Source organism: Ranitomeya imitator, chromosome 6, assembly GCF_032444005.1.
Source record: "Ranitomeya imitator isolate aRanImi1 chromosome 6, aRanImi1.pri, whole genome shotgun sequence".
Classification (NCBI taxonomy): Eukaryota; Metazoa; Chordata; class Amphibia; order Anura; family Dendrobatidae; genus Ranitomeya; species Ranitomeya imitator.
The window spans coordinates 166,710,704-166,734,817 of record NC_091287.1 but is presented as its reverse complement, the minus strand read 5'-3'; the positions used below and the strand labels follow the sequence as shown (position 1 = coordinate 166,734,817).

The 24,114-nt window shown below is 40.9% G+C and overlaps 1 protein-coding gene across 4 annotated transcripts in view; it reads left to right on the top strand.

Moving 5' to 3' along the window:
* BBS9 (Bardet-Biedl syndrome 9) overlaps positions 1–24,114 on the top strand; it is a 521,564-nt gene that overhangs the window by 410,997 nt on the left and 86,453 nt on the right. For all 4 annotated transcript variants that reach the window (XM_069730272.1, XM_069730271.1, XM_069730270.1 and 1 more), the window contains one exon: positions 13,019–13,201. In XM_069730272.1, coding sequence (XP_069586373.1) covers positions 13,019–13,201 — 183 coding nt within the window. The remainder of the gene's footprint in view (positions 1–13,018; positions 13,202–24,114) is intronic.

Sequence of the window (24,114 nt, the reverse complement as noted above, 5' to 3'; positions counted from 1 at the left end):
AGTAGGAAATCCTGGTTGTTTTTGGATGTTCTTGGACTCGGCTTAAAATATTCCAAAGTTTGAGATTCAAAAGAGAATATTTAGTATTACCGACCACTTGGCAAGAGACTATGGAGGCCGAATGTACATACGACCTGGTATGCTTGTAACTTCTGCACCCCCCTATGGTTACATATGCTCCCCACCACCTAGTGTTTTATCTGATGGTTGTACTGCTGTACCATTGTGAGTTATATACAGGGTTTTATGCATAGCGATTAGTGATGTTAGTACGTCCAGGACAGACTGATGTCTCTAAGCTCTTGTAATAAAATCTCTGCATAACTTATACAGACTTTTTATGACAGTATTACTGTTTTACCTTGAGCTGTATATATTTTGTAAAGCATGCCAGATTTGTAATATAGGAAACATTCCTCCGGTATACACAGCTCATCAGATCACACATTTATACCTCACTGTAAAGTGGAAGGATATGTAATCAGTTGTATGCCACTTGGGGGTTGTATATTGTGTCACTTCTTTCCTGTAACCCCCTTCCTTCTATCTCTCAGTAGACATCGTAGAAAGCAATTTACATAAATGATTGGTTTTCTGTATCTAAAAGTTACATTTGGTTATCCCGTCACTAATTTAATGCCTCGTCTGGAGCCTAAATGTAGAGGCCCTTGGTATTTCCAGATTAGTTTCCCAGTATTATTTTTTTTCTCTTTTTTCTTTATGTGGTCTAAAGAAAACTCAGTGAAGATATTTCTCATCATAAGGAAATTTGTCTTTAGTGTTTTCGTCCCACCTCGGAGTCTCTTATCTTTTGGATCTCCCCTCTGCTATTTTTGTGCAGTCGTGTAATATTAATACCGTAGTTATTTTTGTTCTTTCAAATAAAGTATCCTGTGAAAACACTATTAAATATTATCAAATGAAATCTAATTGTTCTAATTATAAAATGTGGAAATAAAGAGATACAGATGAGTCCAACCATATCTTTCCGCAAGTTTTGTTCAAGCCTCCAAATGCTCATGATTTAACCCCTTCACCCCCGGGCGATTTTCCATATTTTGTTTTTTCCTCCTCTTCTTCCCAGAGCCATAACTTTTTATTTGTCAGTCAGTATAACCATATGAGGGATTATTTTTTGCGGGATGAGTTGTACTTTTGAATGACACCATTGATTTTACCATATAGTGTACTGGAAAATGGGGAAATATTCCAAGTGCGGTGAAATTGTCAAAAAAACTTTCCACAAAATTCCACAATTGTTTTTTGGGTTTTATATTTACCATATTCACTAAATGCTAAAACTGACCTGGTATTTTATAATTCCCCAGGTTAGTATGAGTACACCAAACATGTATAATTTTTTTTTTATTTATGTGGTGAAAAAAAAAATCCAAATTTTATAAGAAAAACATTTTTCTTGTGTCACCATTTTCCGAGACTCGTAGCGTTTCCATTTTTCAGGATCTGAAGCTGTATGAGGGCTTACTTTTTGCACCCTGAGCTGACGTTTTTATTGATACCTTTTTGGAGTAGAAATGTTTTGATCGCCTCTTGTTATTATTATTATTATTATTATTATAGCACCATTTATTCCATGGCATTACATTTTATTATAATGCGGCGGCCAAAAAAATGCAATTCTGGCATTTTGATTTTTTTCACATTATGCCATTCACCAATCAGATTCATTTACTTTATATTTTGATAGATCGGGTGTTTTTGAACTCTGCACTACCAAATACATATATTTTTTATATATTTTTAATTGTTTTATTTTGAATGGATAAAAGGGAGGTGATTTTAACTTTTTAAAAACTAGTTTCTGTTTTACTTTTTACTGACTTCAATAGTCTCATTAGGAAACTTGAAGCTGCAATCTTCTGATCACTTGTGCTACATGTAGCAGGGCTTCTGCACTGCTATGTGAGGCAGAAATCAAGATCTTGTGACGCATAGCGGATCAGCGCATATTAAATGCCGCTGTCAGAGACTAACAGCGGCATTTAACTTGTTAACAGCCATGGGTGGATTGTGAATCCACCCGCAGCTGTTAGAGGCACATGACAGCTGATCATATCAGCTGTTGTGTGCAGAGAAAGATACAGGTTTAGCCCAGAGCCCGCATCAAAGGCAGGGACATGACCGATAATGTACCTATACGTCATTGGTCGTGAAGGGTTTAAAGTGAATACATTGTTGTGACATGATAGCAAAACTTCAGCAACTGCAGTTCACATCACAGCCACTGGTTGGACACATATATCATAATCTTCTCCCGATAGGGCATTCCTGTTAGCACGGAGCTTTTAATTCTTATTCAGTCCATCCCTTGCTTTTAGAACTTTATTTTGACTTCTTGGAGGACTCCAGCATTTGACGTTTTAGTTGATGTTACAGGGGGCGGACACTGCACCCTTGGCTCCCCTGCCTCTCTGACTTTTTCCAGCCTACCCACCACCAGCCTCCGGTCTCTGAAGGAGACTTTTCTCAGTGACCTGCCTCCAGAACTCAACATTTTGTGAAATATTTTTCCAATGATGCTGCAAAAGGCGGACTATTGATCTTAAGCAGAGGAGGCTGGTCACTGACCGAAGGCTGACCTGTCAGTGAGTGACTGGAGGCTAGAATCTGGCGATGAAAAGGGAGGAGAGCTGGAGCTGCAGTGCCCACCCCTGCACTTCCTACTCAAACTTAATGGCTGGTCTTCTGTAGGAAGTCAAAATGGAAAGACTCTTGACTCCCATTCATTAGTGAGGGTCAAAAGGTACTGTCACACTAGACGATATCGCTAGCGATCCGTGACGTTGCAGCGTCCTCGCTAGCGATATCGTCCAGTGTGACAGGCAGCAGCGATCAGGCCCCTGCTGGGAGATCGCTGGTCGGGGAAGAAAGTCCAGAACTTTATTTCGTCGCTGGACTCCCCGTAGACATCGCTGAATCGGCGTGTGTGACACCGATTCAGCGATGTCTTCGCTGGTAACCAGGGTAAACATCGGGTAACTAAGCGCAGGGCCGCGCTTAGTAACCCGATGTTTACCCTGGTTACCATCCTAAAAGTAAAAAAACAAACAGTACATACTTACCTACCGCCGTCTGTCCTCCAGCGCTGTGCTCTGCACTCCTCCTGCTCTGGCTGTGAGCGTCGGTCAGCCGGAAAGCAGAGCGGTGACGTCACCGCTCTGCTTTCTGGCTGCCCGGCGCTCACAGCCAGACCAGAGAAGCAGAGCGCCGAGGACAGACAGCGGTAGGTAAGTATGTAGTGTTTGTTTGTTTTTTACGTTTAAGCTGGTAACCAGGGTAAACATCGGGTTACTAAGCGCAGCCCTGCGCTTAGTTACCCGATGTTTACCCTGGTTACCGGGGACCTCGGGATCGTTGGTCGCTGGAGAGCTGTCTGTGTGACAGCTCTCCAGCGACCAAACAGCGACGCTGCAGCGATCCGGATCGTTGTCGGTATCGCTGCAGCGTCGCTATGTGTGACGGTACCTTTACTCTCCTGAGGACATTAATCCCTGTTTTTCCTCAAAGCTGGTGGTCTCATTTCACTTATCTTATGATACGTAAAAGTGAAGAGGAAAGCTAAGAAAGAACAGATCTGTATTGATAGCCATTTATGCAAACTGCCGCTGGAATAAAGTGTAACTTTTGCTATGTGAGACTAGGTTTGTTGTTTTGTATGGATCAGTAAATGAAAACAGCACTCTCATTGGATGATATTAGACATGTAGTTAGCACAGTTTCTACTTGGAAAGAAATGGTGTCATGGTGATAATGGTACAACGCAGAAACATTGTAATTGGTTTCTACGGGATACACAAAGTTTTTACATTACTCAACTAGGGATCCCATAGAACTGCAATGTAAAATCTTGTTTATGGGCTACTGTGTGACACTTTATTCTCCCTCAAGAAACAATATATTGGTATATTGGAGAAAACTTTGGTTTATATGGAATATGTTAGAAAAAAGGAAAATTACTGTCTGCATGTAACTGTGGAGTAACATGGTGACAGAACGTGAGGTCATAGAATTCTATGGATTCTATAAAACTGATTTGTGCAGCCATAGTACATGTCCAAACTCCAAGTCTAGGTTCACATGACATTTTTAGGAGAATTTTTAAGCAGATTTTCTCCAAAATCAATATGAAAAACTGCTTCTATTATTCTTTATCAACACATTTCCAAATGGTAGGTACCATGGAACAAATGAAGTGAGAAGGAAGTACCAGTAAAAACAATAATTTTATTCAGAACATGTTCTAAAAATTATAACAATTAAAAGTGAACAAAGACAAAAGGGGGAACGGAAAACCTCCAGATACCAAAGGAGGCGCACCACAGTACCACAGTCCAGTTAGACAGCTATATCCAAGACAGCAGAATTCTAAGTCATGAGGCTACAAATAGTATACCAATTAAAGACAGCTACTCAGATCTAGGTGTCATAATTATGTGTACTGCGCACAGAACCATATATCAGGTAACACTGTGTTGAAACAGGAAAGAGGGGGGGAGGGGCCATTGTGACAGCCAAAGTGTACTCAGTGTATTAGCATCAAAAGTACTATTATAAACGCTAGAGAATAAGCATGTCATCGTATGCTTAGATTAGTAGTATGCTTAAGCACAAGCCTCACTGTTATAAATAGGTGATTACTTGGGAATAGTATATGTCAGGAGTCTGTGCGCACCGGGTCCGGGTGATGTGGAGGCCTCCTGCACCCAACAAGCGCTGTTTCGCCACTAGCTTCTTCTAAATGGGGCGTGGATGGTTACATGAGTGTCAGCGGTGTTTTATATGGTATGGCTCCAGGGAGGGGGAGGTCCGTACTTGTCGGTAATAGCGCACGTCAGCAGGGCCGTCCCCCTTTAGCAAAAGGGACTTCCGGATCGGCGCTATATGACACGCAGTGGAACGCACTGCGGTCATGACAGACAGCGCCTCCGGAAGTCAGAGGGGGTGTGCCGGACCCGCGCGTGCGCAGTAGACATCGGGACCATGGGTTGAGGACATGCGCAGTGGGGGACGTACTGCCGTGACTGGAAGATGGCTGGGCGGAATAGAGTCCTAGCTAGGGGAGGAGACTGGGCGGGGTTAGGAGCTGGAAGCTGTGCCTACGAATCATGGAGTGGACCGTGTGTAGTAACCAAGCATGGTGGTACATAGGGAGAGCGCAGGGGGGGGGTGGTTACTAAATCAGCAGGGAGGCAGTGATATGGATATAGAGAGTCTGAGAATGATGAAATGGAGAGTGTGTAGTGACGGTATAGAGGGTGGAAAAGAATACCTGGCAGATGATAGTGACGCTGGATGATAATCAAGAATACCTGGCAGATGATAGTGACGCTGGATGATAATCCACTGTAGGACCCGGGGATTGGGTCATGCCCGGTGATAATAGGGAATGCACACAAGAAATGTGTGGTCCTGAAGTGATAATATAAAGCTGCATGTATTTGCAGGGGGGACAAAGGAGGGGAGGGGATAGGGGAAGGTGGATCGTGGGGAGTAGAATGCCTTATTCCAGGGGGAACATATTGCAGTATCCACATAGACATATTGGGTGTCTAAGGACACTCTACAAAAATTAATAAATAGTAGGTGCAAATTATAGTGACATTGGGCGGTGACATCAGCAATAAATAAAGGCGATGTTTAAAGGTTCTGTTTGTAACATAGTGATGACTGTGAAAGACAGTATATATGATTAAGTATAATACAATATATTAAAAATATATATAAAAAAGTGGTAATATAAAAATGATGATATTAAGAATGTACGAAATGTAAAATAACGTGAAAATGTCTGAGAAGAAGTGGGGGAGGGTGTGCTTGTTGGCAGTGGGGATGTTAAAAACATACGGGTTAAAAGGTGGGCCCGGGGTAGAGGCCGGGTAATGTAGGGTGGTAAGATTAACAAATAAACAAATATGGTAAGTGTATTTCGTACTGCCCATGCATAAGAAGGATCCCTACAACATGGGTCAAAACAAAAATCCACCTCATAGGCATCATCATAGTCTCACAGTTTATGCCGCAAAGGCTCCAAACAAAATGTAGAAATTTGGATAGAGTCCGTAGCTGTGGTCATGTTCCTTTATCCGTACGGAGATAATCCTGAAGAGGCTTCCCATCGTAGCTGTGGTCCATTTCATAAGGAGAGAGGGAAGGAACTCAGTGGAAACCCGGGAACACGGAGATATCCTATATGTGGGATGCTTGATCCAGGCCATCTCCCAGATATGAGGGCAGTACCGTCGAGGAGCACATAACATCATGAGAGAACAGCAGTGTGGGTAAGTCTAAAATAAATGAGGGAAGTTAGTAAAAACATATATAAAAGAAGAAATATGAACACCAATTAAAAAACACTTTAAAAACAATCCATGAGGGAAATGGTTACAAGAAGGAAATAAAGCCGAAGTTTTCGTTCAGGCCGTGAGGGGTGACTGTGTCCAGGCGATATATCCATTTACTTTCTAATTGCGCCAAGGATTTGGCCAGATCCCCTCCACGAGAGCCTAAGTTAATTTGATCAATGGCTTTGAAAAGGAAGCTTTTAGGGTTGCAGTCATGGTGAGTTTTGAAATGACGGGGTATTGTTTTTAAGAGAGACAAGTCCGTGATAGTTTTAGCTTTTTCAATGTCGCGAATATGTTCACGAACCCGAATTTTCATTTCTCGTGTGGTTAAACCAATATAGATGAGTTTGCATGGGCATGTGGCGTGATAGATTACCCCCTGGGATGCGCATGTGAGATGTTTCCTTATTTCAAAATTTTTTGAGCCGTCAGAATTACTAAAAGAATATGTTTTTCTCATATTGAGACATGCTTTACATCCACCACATGGGAAAAAACCGTTTTGAAAGGGCTGAGTTGGGAGTATGGGGGTGGGGTCATAGTGGCTATGTACCAGGAGATCCCTTAAATTACGGCTCCTTTTAGCTACCATAGAAGGGGAGGAAGGAAGAATTTTCCGTAATATTGGGTCCGTCATGAGAATATTCCAGTGTTTTTGGAAGGCTGATTTAATGTCTTTCCACCGGTTGTTGTATGTAGAGATGTATCTCACCTGATTACTATTCTCCCGGGGCTTTTTGACAGAATAAAGGAGTTGTTCTCTAGGCGTGTTTTTAGCTCTTCTATAACCATTTTTGATACTTCGTTTGCTGTATCCTCTGTTTAGAAATCTGTTTGTAAGGTCAGCAGCCTGATCCTCAAAATTGGAGGTTTCAGAGCATATTCTTTTAGCCCGAAGGAATTGGCCAACTGGTATGCCTTTTATGGTAGCCGGTGGATGTGAAGAAGTGGCGTGGAGTAGGGAATTTGTCGCTGTAGGTTTTCTGTATAGGTTGGTATTAATTGTACCTTCTGCTGAGATTTTTATATTGATGTCTAAAAAATCCAAGTCTCTTCCATATTGGTAGGTTAGAAAAATATTGGATTTATTGTTATTGAGCTTGGCCATTAATGCATGAAGGTCCTCCACAGTTCCATCCCATACAAACCATACATCGTCGATATATCTGATCCAATCCTATATACCCTGTATTTTGGGGATGGCATCACTTTGGAAAATTTCTCTTTCCCATGCACCAAGGAAAAGGTTTGCGTATGAGGGGGCACATGAGGCCCCCATAGCTGTACCCTGTGTCTGCAAGTAGATATTTTTATTAAACGTGAAAGTGTTGTGCGTAAGGACAAATTCCAAGAGGGTTAAGATTAGGTTAATTAGTTCTAGGTCCAGATTGCTGGTTTCTAGGTACCATGCTACAGCTTTGAGGCCATCCTCATGTCTGATGGAAGTGTAGAGGGCCTCTACGTCTGCGGTTACCATTAGCATATGGTTTTCCAAGCAGAGATTATTTAGTTTCTGGAGGGCCGAAGTTGTATCCTGAATATAGGAGGGTAGAGTGAAGACTAGGGGTTTTAAATAAAAATCAATGAAGTCCGAAATAATTTCACATAGGCTACCGTTGCCCGAGATGATGGGTCTTCCCGGTGGGTCCAAGGGGTCTTTGTGTAATTTGGGGATTAAATACAGAGTGGGGAGTTTGGGATGGAGTTTTTGAATGGATTCCACCATTTTTTTAGTAACAATACCTTTTTCAAATGCTTTTTCAATTATGTCCAGGAGCTCAGTCTGATATTTTGTGAGGGGATTGAAATGTAGTTTTTTATAGCATTGGGGGGCATTCAGTAATTTGTGTGCTTGTTTTTCGTACATGTGAGTTGGCCAAATTACTAAATTGCCCCCTTTGTCCGCTGGTTTGAATACTACGTCATTCAGAGATTGTAAGTGGGTTAAGGCGAGTTTCTCCTCTTTTTTAAGGTTAGAGGTCCAGTATGGTTTCTGTGCTAGAGCTTCGATCTCCATGGTTAGGACCTTGGTAAACACCTCGATGGCTGGGCATGTGTTTATAGGGGGGAATTTTTTGGATTTGCTAAATAATTTGTGTGGAAAATTACTTACAGTTGATGCTGCGTTTTCCTCCAATTTGGGTTCGTGCACATATTCGCGACATTGAAAAAGCTAAAACTATCACGGACTTGTCTCTCTTAAAAACAATACCCCGTCATTTCAAAACTCACCATGACTGCAACCCTAAAAGCTTCCTTTTCAAAGCCATTGATCAAATTAACTTAGGCTCTCGTGGAGGGTATCTGGCCAAATCCTTGGCGCAATTAGAAAGTAAATGGATATATCGCCTGGACACAGTCACCCCTCACGGCCTGAACGAAAACTTCGGCTTTATTTCCTTCTTGTAACCATTTCCCTCATGGATTGTTTTTAAAGTGTTTTTTAATTGGTGTTCATATTTCTTCTTTTATATATGTTTTTACTAACTTCCCTCATTTATTTTAGACTTACCCACACTGCTGTTCTCTTATGATGTTATGTGCTCCTCGACGGTACTGCCCTCATATCTGGGAGATGGCCTGGATCAAGCATCCCACATATAGGATATCTCCGTGTTCCCGGGTTTCCACTGAGTTCCTTCCCTCTCTCCTTATGAAATGGACCACAGCTACGATGGGAAGCCTCTTCAGGATTATCTCCGTACGGATAAAGGAACATGACCACAGCTACGGACTCTATCCAAATTTCTACATTTTGTTTGGAGCCTTTGCGGCATAAACTGTGAGACTATGATGATGCCTATGAGGTGGATTTTTGTTTTGACCCATGTTGTAGGGATCCTTCTTATGCATGGGCAGTACGGAATACACTTACCATATTTGTTTATTTGTTAATCTTACCACCCTACATTACCCGGCCTCTACCCCGGGCCCACCTTTTAACCCGTATGTTTTTAACCCCCCCACTGCCAACAAGCACACCCTCCCCCACTTCTTCTCAGACATTTTCACGTTATTTTACATTTCGTACATTCTTAATATCATCATTTTTATATTACCACTTTTGTATATATATTTTTAATGTATTGTATTATACTTAATCATATATACTGTCTTTCACAGTCATCACTATGTTACAAACAGAACCTTTAAACATTGCCTTTATTTATTGCTGATGTCACCGCCCAATGTCACTATAATTGACACCTACTATTTATTAATTTTTGTAGAGTGTCCTTAGACACCCAATATGTCTATGTGGATACTGCAATATGTTCCCCCTGGAATAAGGCATTCTACTCCCCACGATCCACCTTCCCCTATCCCCTCCCCTCCTTTGTCCCCCCTGCAAATACATGCAGCTTTATATTATCACTTCAGGACCACACATTTCTTGTGTGCATTCCCTATTATCACCGGGCATGACCCAATCCCCGGGTCCTACAGTGGATTATCATCCAGCGTCACTATCATCTGCCAGGTATTCTTGATTATCATCCAGCGTCACTATCATCTGCCAGGTATTCTTTTCCACCCTCTATACCGTCACTACACACTCTCCATTTCATCATTCTCAGACTCTCTATATCCATATCACTGCCTCCCTGCTGATTTAGTAACCACCCCCCCCCCTGCGCTCTCCCTATGTACCACCATGCTTGGTTACTACACACGGTCCACTCCTTGATTCGTAGGCACAGCTTCCAGCTCCTAACCCCGCCCAGTCTCCTCCCCTAGCTAGGACTCTATTCCGCCCAGCCATCTTCCAGTCACGGCAGTACGTCCCCCACTGCGCATGTCCCCAACCCATGGTCCCGATGTCTACTGCGCACGCGCAGGTCCGGCACACCCCCTCTGACTTCCGGAGGCGCTGTCTGTCATGACCGCAGTGCGTTCCACTGCGTGTCATATAGCGCCGATCCGGAAGTCCCTTTTGCTAAAGGGGGACGGCCCTGCTGACGTGCGCTATTACCGACAAGTACGGACCTCCCCCTCCCTGGAGCCATACTATATAAAACACCGCTGACACTCATGTAACCATCCACGCCCCATTTAGAAGAAGCTAGTGGCGAAACGGCGCTTGTTGGGCGCAGGAGGCCTCCACATCACCCGGACCCGGTGCGCACAGACTCCTGACATATACTATTCCCAGGTAATCACCTATTTATAATAGTGAGGCTTGTGCTTAAGCATACTACTAATCTAAGCATACAGTGACATGCTTATTCTCTAGCGTTTATAATAGTACTTTTGATGCTAATACACTGAGTACACTTTGGCTGTCACAATGGCCCCTCCCCCCCTCTTTCCTGTTTCAACACAGTGTTACCTGATATATGGTTCTGTGCCCAGTACACATAATTATGACACCTAGATCTGAGTAGCTGTCTTTAATTGGTATACTATTTGTAGCCTCATGACTTAGAATTCTGCTGTCTTGGATATAGCTGTCTAACTGGACTGTGGTACTGTGGTGCGCCTCCTTTGGTATCTGGAGGTTTTCCGTTCCCCCTTTTGTCTTTGTTCACTTTTAATTATTATAATTTTTAGAACATGTTCTGAATAAAATTATTGTTTTTACTGGTACTTCCTTCTCACTTCATTTGTTCCATGGTACCTACCATTTGGAAATGTGTTGATATCCTATGTCGAAGTGACTATAGCCCGTGCTATATATAGGACTATGGGAATAATATATTCTATTATTCTTTGAATACTCTTTGTACACTGCTCAAAAAATAAAGGGAACACTAAAATCCCACATCCTAGATATCACTGAATTAAATATTCCATTTGTAAATCTTTATTCATTACATCGTGGAATGTGTTGAGAACAATAAAACCTAAAAATGATCAACGTAAATCACAACTAATATGCCACGGAGGTCTGGAGTTGGAATGATGCTCAAAATCAAAGTAGAAAATGAAGTTACAGGCTGATCCAACTTCAGTGGAAGTGCCTCAAGACAAGGAAATGATGCTAAGTAGTGTGTGTGGTCTCCACGTACCTGTATGACCAACCTACAAAGCCTGGGCATGCTTCTGAGGAGGCAGCGGATGGTCTCCTGAGGGATCTGCTCCCAGACCTGGACTAAAGCGCTCCGCCAACTCCTGGACAGTCTGTAGTGTGACGTGACGTTGGTGGATGGTGCGAGACATGATGTTCCAGATGTGTTCAATCGGATTCAGGTCTGGGGAACGGGCGGGCCAGTCTATAGCTTCAATGCCTTCATCTTGCAGGAACTCCTGACACACTCCAACCACATGAGATCTGGCATTGTCCTGCATTAGGAGGAACCCAGGGCCAACTGCTCCAGCATAAGGTATCAAAATGGGTCTGAGGATCTCATATCAGTACCTAATGGCAGACAGGCTACCTCTGGCGAGCACATGGGAGGGCTTTGCGGCCCTCTAAAGAAATGCCACCCCACACCATTACTGACCCACTGCCAAACCGGTCATGCTGAAGGATGTCGCAAGCAGCACAGGGCACCAGTGGCGAATTTGCCAATCCTGGTGTTCTGTAGCAAATGCCAAGCATCCTGCATGGTGTTGGGCTGTGAGCACAACCCCCATCTGTGAACGTCGGGCACTCAGACCATCCTCATGGAGTCGGTTTCTAACCGTTTGTGCAGACACATGCACATTTGTGGCCTGCTGGAGGTCATTTTGCAGGGCTTTGGCAGTGCTCCTCCTGCTCCTCCTTGCACAAAGGCTGAGGTAGCGGTCCTGCTGCTGGGTTGTTGCCCTCCCACGGCCCCCTCCACATCTCCTGGTGTACTGGCCTGTATCCTGTACCCCTCCAGCCTCTGGACACTATGCTGACAGACACAGCAAACCTTCTTGCCACAGCTGCATTGATGTGCCATTCTGGATGAGCTGCACTACCTGATCCACTTGAATGGGTTGTAGAGTCTGTCTCATGCTACCATGAGTGTGAAAGCCCAACCAACATTCAAAAGTGACCAAAACATTAGCCAGAAAGCATTGGTACTGAGATGTGGTCTGTGGTCCCTACCTGCAGAATCACTCCTTTATTGAGTGTGTATTGATAATTGCCAATAATTTCCATCTGTTGTCTATTCCATTTGCATATCAGCATGTGAAATTGATTGTCAAACAGTGTTGCTTCCAAAGTGGACAGTCTGATTTCACAGAATTTTGATTTACTTGGTTATATTCTTTTTTTTTAAGTGTTCCCTTATTATTTTTTCAGCAGTGTATTTATTTCAATAGAAAATTCACTTTGCTGTTCATGCGACCAGTTTTCTAGCTTTTTTTTTTTTACTAAGAGATTATGAAAATCTCATTTCAGGAAAAAAAGGGGATAACGATTGCTTATCAAATCTGTTCAAAACTTGACACTATCAAGCTGAAAGCCTTCAAAAAGCTCGCAGAAAAAATGTATCAAAGACCTTTTTAAAACCACTTCAATACCTGGCCAAGACAGCTTTAAAAACGCTTCTGGAAAAAAAAGAAGCCAAAAAAAGCCATTCCAGAATTAAGTAGATTCTTCTTGAAAACAATGTTAACTTTTTTCTCCTCTCTAGAACTCTATAAAGATTCTCTACCCAATGATCCTGTTGTGTTTTCTAGCTCACACATGTGATCAGTTGTACAGATGAGATCATCAGAACTATTTTTTTTTGTAGGTTATAGGTATAGCAGATGCCACCGAAGAACTGCAGAACGGCTTATTCCGGGCATTTATAAAGCTGAAGACTGCAACACAACTGATAATTCTACTGATTGGACAGTGGCAGAAACTTAGTAACGAGCAAATCAACATTTTGGAATCCACCTTTTTACCTTTGCAACAGGATGGTCAAGAATTGGTAAGATGGTTACACCCTTGTAGAATTTTATTAAATGTTTTTATTTTTCTTAAACCACCCTTTAGCCATTCCTTCATATTACTGGAATGTTTTTTTGTTCTTACATATTTTCAGATCATGATTTTTGTACTTGAAAATAGTAAAATAGATGTATCCGTCCATCTGCCGAACGGATTAAGTGGTGCAAAATAGGAATAGGTGTACTCTAAAAATAAACTGTGTTCCTTTTGTGTAAAATCGTAAGCACGTGGAGGTTTAGTATGGGCTCTTAAATTCACATTGATATGGTCAGATGACTTCTATTACCCCTGCTTTTGCTGTAGGTCATCAAAGGTCCATTAACCATGATTAGCAATGTACCACGGATGCATAAATCTGTAATACAGCATTATGTATAGCAATAATTGTAAGTTTTACAAATATGATTCCAGAGAGTTATTGATCACACATTGATGAAAATTTTTCACTTAGTCATGACCTGATTTTTATGCCCTTGCGCCTCTTTCATGCCCTCAAAGTGTGCGTTTCAATACCAAACCTCTGTGTGACGTAGCAGCTATGTGTCACCCACAAGAAAACTTACAGGAGTGATGCTTTCTTGCAAGTTCCGGTAGCATCCAGTAGATTTCCATGTTTCCCTGCAGTTCTCATATTTAGGGTACTCCAGTAGAGTTGACAATAATGTATATGGCATGTAGATTGATCTTTTTACAACTTTTACAAATGATCTTATTATAAGGATAGAGCAAGAAGGAAGAATAATGAACACTGAAAAATCCATCAGAAAAGACATTGCCTATGGTTTTTATCCAATATCTATTAGTACTGCTTAAATGATTTTGCATAGTATCTCAAACGGGATCCTAGACAGCTCTAGGTGCATTGGAAAGTTTCCAAAAAATCCCACATTCCAAGAAAATATCTTGTCTGTGACAAATGCATAAGTTAGGTGATCAAGAAGGCTCAGTGGGAGGGTAGCTCAAGTTCACTCGTCTTGCAGAAACAACCTGCAGATGGAGGACCTGACTGTCCAATCTCATTGGAAATCGCCCTTACAAGTAACATTTGCTGAAACTCAATTATGGAGACACAAAATAAATTCACTGCCAAGGAAAGTAATGAAGTGACAGTAATCAGAAAAGCAGTTGGATTCAGTTGTGGTTGTAATCCTAAACACATTAGAGGAGCTAATTTCATAAACCTCCCAGCTTGGGTTCTCACAGACGCTCGGGCCTTATGTGCAAGTGTTGGAAAGGTCGAACAGCGGACAGACAATGTAATCAATACCTGCTAGCTCATACATCAACCTTCGCTCTCCGCCAAGCAATATTTAGCATCCCAACTGTTAAATATGAGTTTGATTACCCTCAGACAAGTCCCTCAGGACGTCTCTAACACCTTAGGTAGTAGTGCAGTCCAGTTAATGTTTTTGTGGCCTGTTTTCTCGTTTTGTCTTCATGTTGGCATTTTTATATACACTTCACATTAGGGCCAAGTGAACTCAAAAATGATTTTCCAGTAAAGTAAAATCAACAATGGGATAATATATTTCTATGTCTCTTTTATAACTTTAGTATTGTGAGAGGCATAACTTTGAAGACTAGGTTCTGTTGGATAAGTTGTACCTGGATCCCCCATACCTAGTAGACCAAACATTCATATAGTTTCCTGCCCTGTCAATTGAAATCAGCATTGAAGGGGAGATATTATTAGATGATCACCTGTGTGAATCAGGTTTTTGTGTTATATATATATTTTAAAAAAATGTTTTTTTGTCATGTTCCCATCTTTATTTTTTAAAAAAGTAGTTATCTTGCAATTTTCACATTGGACACCTGGACTATTTTTGGACTCATACTTCCTGTCATTTCAGGAAGAGCATTCAGTAGGTTCTTAATTATCAGAGGTAGGATTAGAATGACGGGTAACACCTCTGAACACAATTGAAAATACAGGATCCACCAACACAATAGTCAATGTTCCAGCTGACCCTGCTCCCCCGCCCTTCACAATGACCTTTGCACAGGATCATTAGATGCTTCTGTAGAAAAGTTGGGGTATGAGTTTATGCATTGTGGTTATGCACATGTATTGTTCCTGAAACAGCAGAACGTTAGAGTCTAAAAGAACCTCAGTGGTCAGAGTCAAAATTGTAAGATTTGTAATACACATTGTGATATTTGAAAGAAAACCATTGCCAAGAATATACTTAACCCAAAAGCCTGATTTAAGCAACAGATCATTCTCTGAGCATAGCTTCCTTTAAGCTACATTTGGATTGCTGATACAAACTGTCCTGTCCTCATAGACTATGCTTGTTGTCGGCACCACATCCTCTGATTGACAGCAGATGATCGAGAATGAGCATTTTCATATGCCGTTTATATGCCGTTTGGGGTGTAAGTGCGTTTGTGTGCATTTCAGATGGGGAAAAATGAGATTATAATATTTGTTAGTAGGCGAAAAAAAAAACACCACCTATTCACTGCAAACACTGGTGTTATGAATGACCTTTTCCTTTGTCTGATATATTAGTGAAGAAGGAATTGACATTTCATAGGATGAGAAAAGAGCCAAATGTGAGACCGCAGACACAAATGGAAGAAGAATGTAACAATGCTAATGAGATTATTGTGAAACCAAAGTCATCTTGACATCAAAAGATTAGGGTGTCAAAAGTTCACGCATTAACTGTGTGTCATTGGTATGGTATTCCAAGAATTGAGATTTTCTGATTTACATGTATTGTATCTATAATTATACCCTTCCGCTGTAAAACTGCAGATAGCACATGTTCAAGCCAAACTTCCTTATGCCAATCCAAGCTGTTAAATGATCGTCAATCAGCTACATGTGGGATGGTCAGCGGTTGTTTACTGGCATGTTTACACCAGTCATTTACAATTCTATGCACACAGAATGATTCTTATTATGCTTGTTCTGTGCTCATGGAATATCATATTGTCCTCAGCATATCACCTATTTACACAGGACAATATGCTGCTGATAATAATTTCTAAGCCTTCTGTCTGATTCTCAGCATGTTTACACTGGCCAGTAATCGTCAATGAGCATCTAAATAGGCACTTAGGTACTGTGACAAAGTCACTAGCTAAAGTGTTGGAGGGGGGATATGTTTCACTACGCCTAATGCTGTCAGTGATCTAAAACCCAGAGTTTTTCCTCCAGCATACTAAGTGTTTTGAGGGTTTAAGCTAATTTGCATATTGGATTGGCTTTTATGTGGACATTGATAGAGCGGGTGTGAGGATGTCCAGCTTATCTCCACCCCAGCATGTGGTCTGGGGCTTAAGTAGCTGGCCTCCAAAGGCAACAGTGTTCTGTGTCTGGAGAGGAACACTCCAGAGAAGTGTTTTGTTTATGCCTGAATCATGGGTCTTGCTATCCCTGAGGGGGCTGAACCCCGCTAATATAAGGACTGTGCTTAGTGCTACCTGGTTTTTGCTGTTTGCCCAGAGGGCCGTGTTTACTTTGTGTTACAGTTTGGCTTATGCTGCACCTGAATAAACCAAGCCCATTTCTAAAGCCGCAGTGTTCCCGTGTCTGCTTCCGTGTACCGCCAAGTGAGCCAATCTACCACATTACTCATAATGCATTATGAGTACCCAAGAACGTTTAGTATTAAGGGAATATCCACAGTTTGACAGCAGGGGAAGAGAATTGGGAAAGTATCGACTTGAGAAAGGATTACCAACTCCTGTACTATCAGATGTCGTAGAGTGATGAGAAATACAATAAATACCCACCACATTGCCTTTATTACTGTGTGAAAGTATTTCTATTAAAGCCAGTTATTCACCATAATGCGAAGATATTTTATATCAAATTTTTGTTCCCAAGCAGCAAGTTTTGAAGTTCTCTACTTGGTTACATGTTTTACCCTTTATAAGACACTGCAGCTAATTTTTGGGGGGAATTGTTGGTGATCCTCTGACATGAAACGAACACCAAAATTAGCAGAATTTCTCCTCTAACCACCATCATGAAACCGTGTCTATCCTTGAATGCATTCAGCTAGTTGTTTTTGGAATTGTAATTAAAAAGAAATAAAAAGCCACATTGGAAGTGTTGTATCTTAACGTTTATTAAGTTTCTGCTTCCTAAATTTGCTCGCCAGCTTGTGACAATAACTCTTTCTCTTTTTTTAGATTATAATTACAAGTGATTAATGGAGACTTTAATGACTTTCTTTGTGTTTGTATTATAAATATTTGGCCAAGCTTAATGCAAAAACATCTCCAGGATGTCACACTAAAAGAAAGTACCATACATTGCTACATAAAACTGTTATGAATGATGGAAATGAGGTTATGAGCCTCTCAGCCTAGATTTTCTAGTTAGATGTCCAACTGGTTGTCGCCACTTTTTGCACAATAGAAACTCCATCAAAACTTATTAAAAATGATTATGAATAATACAAGATACAACTACTATGATGCCAAAAATTGCATATTACTAGATATATGCGTATCAATAGAGTCTCATTTACACATGCCGAAAATTGTCGAAGGAACACTCCTAGGAAGGCTTGTTAATGATCATCAGCCCATGCTTGTTTGCTTGCTGATTGGATAGTTTGCTTGTTGATTGGATAGTTATGCTGGCATTAAAATTGTCAGAGGTGCATCGCTGCCCCATGTGGACTGGAGATTTGCATGCGATATGGGTACAAAATTATAAAATTTATGATCATTCCATCCCCATAAACTTTGTACTGACTAGGTGAACTGTCTAATAATTCCTTCTCGACACTGGATGTAATATTATATCCAATGTCTCCTCCCTATGTATGGAGAGACATAGGAGGATACTCAGCAAATGTAGGCTATGTTACTCTACTTTCAGCAGCAAAGGTCACGGCTAACTTCTAATCCCCACTGGTAACCCCTTAATTGGCAATGTAAGCCTCCGACAACAGCATTTATTGAGCACGCTCTGAGTGGGAGGTCATTTCATGTGCCTATCGGGTTCCCGTTGCCGTGATCGCAGACTGCCAATGGGTTTCCATCACAGTTGGGCACCTTCTATGTCGGCTCTCCTGTGAAAACCAGCCACAAACTAGGCTTCATAAAAGACTGTGATCTAGGCTATATAATAAATAACTTTTGTATTAAAGTACCGTATATAGAACAATCAGATATTTCCGAAGTTCTTCAACAAGACTAAAAAAATGTAAAAAAGTTTATCAAAAAAATAAAAGTTTTTCCCCATTAAAAAATAAAGAAGTAAAAAATATATATATTTTGAATGTGCTTCCATAAAAGTCAGATCTATCAACATATAAAATTATTTTTTATGATATGTTTAAATATAAGATAAATTGAAACGTAACCAAAAAATGCAATAAAAACAAGAGGCACTCTCTATGTAACAGCGTGGGCAACAGGTGAAGGTGAGTTAGAGGGTTGGACACTCTCCTGATCAGGTTGCGAGCGGCACAACTGCATAAAGAGCAATGTATAATCCAATCATGGCTGCTGCTCCAGCTGCTGTACTCAAACCTAGTGGAGAGGGGACATAAGTAAAGGAGAAGCCTGAGAACAGGAGTAGGTTCTACTCCAAAACGCGTTTCAGTAAATTGGAAGTTTTTTTATACTGACCACCTGGATTAACCTTGGTCAGCTGCAGCACCCAGGACCCACTACACTCCTCTCTCCTTCTCCAGAAAATGTTATAAGAAGCAATGAAAACATTATTTATTCCCTATTGGCATCAACAAAAACTGCAGCTCACCATGCAAAAGAATAAGCCTTCACACAGCTTAATCAAAGGAAAAATGAAAATGGTAAAAAGCATTAAAAAGCAACCAAAACACCATATGTACCAAAAAAGATTTGAAAAATTGTCATCTTGATGGTAAAGACAAGTCCTTATATAGCTCTCTCAGTGGATAAAAAATGGCAGATCTCAGAAAATGGCAACCCAAGCTAATTATTTTTTTTATTTTTATTTACAAAATGACCTGAAGAATCATGTTTCCACAATGAATTCTGTAAAACCAAAACCTAAAATGTGATAAGGAATACAAATTAAGCTTAAACAATTGTTTTAAAAGTATAAAGCAAATGTTGTTTTTTATTTAAAGGGATGTGAGAGCAGCCTGATGTAGGTAAGAGACCGTTAATCCAGAGATGTTTCACTTAGTTTACTGAGAATGCTAACTCCGCCCATACCAGGCTCCCTATGTACATAATCTATAGATCAGTGTTCCCCAACTCCGGTCCTCAAGAGCCACCAACAGGTCATGTTATCAGGTTCTCCTTAGTATTGCACAGGTGATGGAATTATTGCCTGTGCAGGTGATGCAATTATCACCTGTGCAATACTAAGGATATCCTGAAAACATGACCTGTTGGGGAACACTGCTAGAGATAGTGAGCTACTTATCACAGGGGGAGTAGTCGGACTAGAGCTCACTTGTTGTTGTAGCTTCTGTAGTCCAAGCAATGATCACAAGGTGATAAAACCTTCAGCAAGCAACACCTCACAGCTGGACATGTGACACATCTTTGAGTTTAGTGTTTTAACCCCTACCTCTCATTACATGGCAAAATACTGCAGGGAGATTCCCTTTAATTAAGCAACAAAATCAATATGCAATATAATCATATTTGTACTGACCTGTAGAATCCGATTTCCAGGTAATTTTTACGTACAATGAACATTGTAAAAACAACCCCCCCAAAATAATGGTGGAATTGTGTTTTTTTTCTGCCATTTCACCAAACATGTATGTTTAAAATGAATGGTGTCATTCAAAGCTACAGTACATACGATACAGTATAATATTTTATAGCACTTTTATTTTTAAATTAGGAATTGTAGCACTTTTGGTAACTTGAAACTAGTAAAGACTGACCTGTGATTTCTGTAACGATGGTAAATATTTTCTTGTATAAATCTATCTTCTGCATAAACTCTCAATGGACTACTTACCAGCCAGCAGTGGATTTTAGGGGGCTGAATGGGATGGTTTAAGGGAAACTAATTTTTGTTTGTATTTTTTGGTGTGCAATAAAAATCTATCTGGTACAAAAAAGACTGGATTATATGAGCATTAAAAGCTGTGTCCATGTGAACCTTAAAGGGGTTGCACCACAAATATAGTACATTTTAATTAGTTCATCTCCGAATAATAACAAGTTCCACAATTGGATGTGTTAAATAAAAATGTTCCTGTGCTGAGATAACCTTATAAATGTGTCCCTACTATGTACTGTGTAATGGCTGTGTCTGGTCATGCAGAGCTGCTCCAGTTCATGGTTTGCACATACCACAACTCCTGGCTAGGGGGAGCTTATAATAAGGGAGTAAACAGACGGAAACAGCAGGAGCTCACAGCTGCTAATGCAGAAGTAACACATTTCCCTGTCTATTTTATCATAGGAGTGAGTGCTTCTGCCATGTTACTAGTCATGTGACCATAAATCGTGTCAGTGATGTATAAACTCAGCACATGCTAGAGCTCCTAAGTAACTGACTTGATGTATGATGAGCTCAGAGGGATGGAGATGCTGCAGGAATACTCACTTCTGTGTTACTTCAGACAGGGAAATGTGTTACCTCAGGCAGTGAACTTATCTTAAGTGACTTATGTTTCCCTGCCCTTGCCAAGAGCTGAGGTATGTGCTGACCTTGAACTAGAGCAGCTCTGCATGGTCAGACACAGCCATTGTACAGTACACAGCAGTGGCACATTTATAAGATTATCTCAGCACAGGAACATTTTTAACACATCTATTGTAGAACTTATTATTCTTCCAAGATTCATTGAACTAATGGTTTTGCTTTCCCCACCAAGATCTCTCATCTTGCCGTCACTACCTGGGGCGACGTACTGGGTCTTGTGTCATCATGAGGACCTTATTGCATATGGCCGCCCCATGCACTGACGGTGCTGATGAGAGATCTCAATAGGGAAAGCAGTTCACTGAAATAAAAGTGACCTGTAAGTCAGGGACAGGAGGCGGGCCGTGGTCAGGAAATGGGGGGAGAGGCAGGAGAGTTGCAAGTGCTGCATTCGCAGCTCATTAGTTCGCAGTTTCAGCAATTTATTTAGTTAAAATAGCAAAAATGTTTTCTACAAGCAAATCAATGATTTATTCTGCATTAGAGCACCTTTACGTACTTGCCTTTAGTTTGGGGTATGAAATACTGATGACAGGTGCCCTTTAAGATTACTTACCAGCTCCTTCAGTATATTATATTATATTATCCTTCAGATAAGCATCATTGTCTAACTTGGTTTCCCCAAGATTTTCCATAGAGGTGGAGTTTTTGCTTATCAATAAAGGATTTATTTTTTAACTGGAGCTGGAATCTATCTTAATTTTCTGATATTATTTTTGTGTCTTTTCTGTTTTGGAGCAAGTAAAATAAAGCTCAGGTCTGTGTTTTTTTCCTCCCCACGTATTAAGCGCTGGTCCTTATGGGTTAGTCTGGAGTGAACTCTTATATGCATATGCCTGGACTATAAACTGCTGCGCACTAGATTTGTTTCCAGATGAGAGGCAGACATTGAAGTGTATTTGAGAACATAATGGATGCTGCTTCTCTGTTAGGAATCCAAACAAATATATTTGTGGTTGATCCACAATAGCCGTATAAAGGTCTGACTATATTTATTTATTTACTGCAGGGATTTTATGACTTGCTGGGTTTGTCTTTACATCAACTGAAAATTACATGCAGACTACTTAGCTATCTGAAGTTAAAAATAAAAGAAACTAGTGTGGGGTCAGAAGCCGTAACCTGAAATTCCCTCAGTAAACAGCATGCCTGATCATTTTGCTTTATGATTTTAAACCTAATTTAATTTAACCCCTTCACGACCGTGCCCTTTTCCGTTTTTTGTGTTCTTGTTTTTCACTCCCCTCCTTCCCAGAGCCATAACTTTTTTATTTTTCCGTCAATATGGCCATGTGAGGGCTTGTTTTTTTGTGGGACGAGTTGCACTTTTCAACGACATCATTGGTTTTAGCATGTCGTGCACTAGAGAACGGGAAAAAATTTCCAAGTGCGGTGAAATTGCAAAAAAAAGTGCAATCCCACACTTGTTTTTTGTTTGGCTTTTTTGCTATGTTCACTAAATGTTAAAACTGACCTGTCATTATGATTCTCCAGGTCATTACGAGTTCATAGACACCTAACATGACTAGGTTACATTTTATCTAAGTTGTAAAAAAAAAAAAAATTGCACAATTTTCCATTACTCGAAGCGTCACCATTTTTCGTGATCTGGGGTCATGCGAGGGCTTATTTTTTGCGTGCTGTGCTGGTATTTTTAATGATACCACTTTTGTGCAGATATGTTCTTTTGATCGCCCGTTATTACATTTTAATTACAATGTCGCGGCGACCAAAAAAACATAATTTTGCCGTTTCGAATTATTTTCTCGGTACGCCGTTTAGCGATCAGGTTAATCCTTTTTTATTGATAGATCGGGTGATTCTGAACGCAGTGATACCAAATATGTGTAGGTTTGATTTTTTTTTATTGTTTTATTTTGAATGGGGCCAAAGGGGGGGGGGTGATTTAAACTTTTATTTTTTTTTTTTTTTTCATATTTTTCCATGGGACGCTAGAAGCTGGCACAACTGGATCGGCTCAGCTACATAGCAGCCATCATTAGATCGTTGCTATGTAGCTGAATTATATGCAAAAAACCACAGGAAAAGCAGTCAACAAGGACCCATAAAATAGCAAAGTTTATTAGATAACCATTAAAATCAATACAAACATCAGGTAAATGTCACAAAAAGTGGGAGATAATTGTTGCCCATTACGTAGCTCGGACATGCTGAAAAGGACTCAATCAGCCCCACACCCCCACATCACCACAGACTTATATGTACCAGGACGCATAGTTGCTAAATCAGAATAATAGTGCAGTATACATATCATTACATAAACAATAAACACATTAGGTGTATACACTGTATGGGCTAGTGGGTGGATAATGCCTTTTTGGCTTATTTTCTGGAATATATAGTATAGGGGACTGTATGTTTATGTTTTTGTATATTATGTTTATTATTTGTTATTGTTCTGTAATGATGGGTGGGCTTGTTGTGGGGGTCCCTGTATTGATGTTAATATATACCATTCTATTGAATTTATACAGTTTAAAATGGGTACCCCTGTATAAGTCTATTTATTGTTTATGCAATGTGTTTATTGTTTATGTACTTTTGTGTTATATTTGTATGTGATATGTGTGCCGTCTATATGGGACAGATATGCTATAGCCCCCTGTACTTTACAATATTGTCCTCCTTTTGTGCCCACTAGTATAATGGCCGCCGCTTACTCCGTCTTATGCGCGTGCACACCTCAGGCGGCGATATGTAAATAGGATACGTCCTTTTACATTAGGCAGTGTTGCGTTCGGTTTGTGCCCACTTAGACAATGGCTGCTGCTCATTCTCGCTTCTTGATGCGCTTGCGCACCTTGTCCGGTGACGTCGCACCGTCCCTCCTCTCCTGATGGTTGTCCGGTCATGTGGGGCCCCACGTGTTCCGTACGCCGGCGGATGGGGGAGGTTCCGGATGCGGCGCGCGGTGCATGGTGGTGCTGCATGGAGGGGTATAAACGTTCGTCGAGCAGTGCACTCTGGTATGCCCACTGAGGAAGGAGTTCTTTTATTCCGAAACGCGCGTCGGGGATAGGACTCCTGGCCCCTCGCTCCAGCACCACATAGGTATGTTATATGCGGCGGCGTGCCGCTAATGATATGTATACTGCACTATTATTCTGATTTAGCAACTATGCGTCCTGGTACATATATGTCTGTGGTGATGTGGGGGTGTGGTCCTTTTCAGCATGTCCGAGCTACGTTATGGGCACTAATTATCTCCCACTTTTTGTGACATTTACCTGATGTTTGTATTG